The sequence below is a fragment of the Castanea sativa genome, chromosome 9 (assembly GCF_040712315.1).
Source record: "Castanea sativa cultivar Marrone di Chiusa Pesio chromosome 9, ASM4071231v1".
Classification (NCBI taxonomy): domain Eukaryota; kingdom Viridiplantae; phylum Streptophyta; class Magnoliopsida; order Fagales; family Fagaceae; genus Castanea; species Castanea sativa.
This window is the reverse complement of record NC_134021.1, coordinates 11,873,014-11,875,541: the sequence shown is the minus strand read 5'-3', so window position 1 is coordinate 11,875,541 and position 2,528 is coordinate 11,873,014. Positions and strand designations below refer to the sequence as shown.

The 2,528-nt window shown below is 36.3% G+C and overlaps 1 protein-coding gene across 1 annotated transcript; it reads right to left on the bottom strand.

The window, feature by feature from the left end:
• Positions 1-288: 288 nt before the first annotated feature.
• Positions 289-1,256, bottom strand: LOC142608580 (secoisolariciresinol dehydrogenase-like). The gene is made up of 2 exons (XM_075780271.1): positions 1,219-1,256; positions 289-1,081 (listed from the first exon to the last, which is right to left on the bottom strand). Exons 1-2 carry the CDS (start codon positions 1,254-1,256, stop codon positions 289-291), a joined length of 831 nt encoding a protein of 276 aa, XP_075636386.1.
• Positions 1,257-2,528: the final 1,272 nt, after the last annotated feature.

The following is a 2,528-nucleotide window of genomic DNA, read 5'->3' as shown; positions in this document are numbered from 1 at the left end:
ACCTCAATAATATCATAAACGTATTTTTAATTATATTTTACTTATATTTAAGGAATTGATACATCAAATTATAAGATATGTAATATCTTAAATATTATTTAGTCTTTTATTTTTGAGAGTTACAACATTGATGTGGGCCTTTCTAGTCCAAATTCTCTTTATAAAGGAGAACAGTCCATGCTAATGCCACTAAATTAGAAGTTTCTTGACTTTAACATTACTCTTAAGATAACCCTAAAATGAACAACAAAATTGAGAAATGGAGGCTACAGTTGCAACACATGCAAATCAAGAAAAAAGGCTTTTCAAAGCGTTTGAGAAAGCTGGATTGGTAAGACTATAACCCCCATCAACAATTAGGTTCAACCCACTCATATACTTAGACTCATCACTCCCCAAATAAAGCGCTGCCTCTGCAATATCTTCAGGTTCCAATATCACTCCCTTCAGGTTTGCACATGATGAAGCTACTTCCTCCACCTTATTCTTCTCCATCCCTAAAGCTTTTCTTACCAAAGGAGTTCCAACTGCAAAGGGAGACACACAATTAACTCTTATTCCATATTGTCCCAACTCCACACTCAAGTTTTTAGCCATTCCCACCACAGCATGCTTTGATGCCGCATACGAATGTGAAATATCATTGGCCATTATTGAAGCTATGCTTGCGGTGAAGAGAATGCTTCCTTTTTTAGTTGGAATCATAACCCTAGCAGCATGCTTGGCACCCAAGAAAGCACCGAAAACATTGACATTTAAAACCCTTTTGAAATCTTCATTTTCTAATTCTAAAATTTGTGATCTAATGATGCTTGAAATGCCAGTGTTGTTGAACATGGTATCAAGCTTTCCATACTCGGATACAGCCATGTCCACGGCCTTTTCGACATCAGATTCATTTGTTACATCATAATGGATGTAAGAGATGGAATCAGAGCCAATGTCTTTGTAGACTAAGTAGCCAAGCTTGTCTTGGACATCTGCTATTAGGACCGTTGCACCATGTCGAACAAAAAGCCTTGCAGTGGTCTCACCTATGCCACTCGCACCACCAGTTATTAATGCTACCTTACCTTCTAATCTGCAAGGACAAAGAAATAAGGAAAGTAAAATTTATTAGTCTAATTAACTCCTAACTAGTTTTTAATATATTACAAATGATAGAAATAATGTGAATTAGATAACGCAGAGTTAGTGGAATGTTTGTTGTAATAATACCTATTGGTGATGGGAGTTGTTGAAGAATTAGCACTCATCTTTTCCTTAAAATTTATGGGAGATCTCCACCAAATTGAAGATGTGAGTTACGTTATTGAATATCCCCTTTATTGTTCGTAGATACTTTATAGGGGAGAGGTTCAAGTATATGAAGTTTCTTACTATGTATTAATGTTATGTTCTAAAGGTTTAGAACAATTGGCAAATCATGAACACAAACTTGTCTAGATATAGATCCTAGAGTCTATAGGTATTATTAGACAATGCTCAAGGTGATACAAGTCAAGATTCAAGAACATACAAGCTGTAGAAAGCAGAATTCAAAATCTACTTGGTTTGATCGATCGAAAGACAGGCTCGACCGATCGAAATACGAGTCTGCAGAATTTTAAGTTCGGCCCAATAATAGTTCAAGCCCAAAAAGGATTAGGGTTTCAGGTCTACTTCTTTTAGTATATAAAGGAAACTCTAAGCACATTTTTAGAAAGGCTTTTTAGAGAGAGAAGAGTGTGCCTCTTTTGTAGATCTAGGGTTTTGTACCTAAAAACTCTCTAAAGTCTTTGTTGAGTTGTGTGTTGAATATTTTGTGAAATCTGAGAGGTGTTTACTTTCATACACACACATTGTGTTATCAAGATGAAGATTCATATCAAGAGTTTAATAATCGCTTTACTTGCTGCATAAAGAACTTTCAAGAAGATTCAAAACTTTTGAGTGGAGTCTTAAAGTCACAAGTAGGTGAACTTGTGGTTGCTGCAGATCAAGGAAAGAAGTAGTTCGTGGACTTGGAACTGTCACGTGGTCGTGGTAGTAAGTTTTCTACTTGAGGTAGCAATAGGATGTTAGTGGTCTAAGTCTTATTTGATAGGCCAAAAACGTATTGACCCCTTGTGATGAATTAAGTTGATTAATTAGCCAAGTTTATTAATTAATCAAATTTACATACAAACACGTGGTAGCACAAACAAATCACCAATAAACTAAAGTGTAGCAGAAAATAAATTGACACGGTGATTTGTTTACGAATGGGGAAAACCTCCAAGGCAAAAACTCCACCGGGTGATTTTAAGGTCACCACTATCGAGAATCCACTATTATCACAACAAGCGGTTACAAGTAAAGGAATCCTAATACCTTATACCAACCTACAATTGAACCCTTACCCCAATACCCAATTGGACTTGTTCTGTAGTGACAATCTCTCATTTTCAATGCACGGCTCCCAGTACATGACTAACTAATTGCGCGGATCCGAGTACGCAACTTCAATCACCAACTTGAGAAAGATGTTGGCTGCAAAGTTCTTTAGT

Coding starts and splice junctions, on each gene's coding strand:
- LOC142608580 (XM_075780271.1), bottom strand. CDS start 1,256: ATGAGTGCTAATTCTTCAACAACTCCCATCACCAATAG. Junction 1,082..1,218: donor ACAACTCCCATCACCAATAG/GTATTATTACAA, acceptor TTGTCCTTGCAG/ATTAGAAGGTAAGGTAGCAT.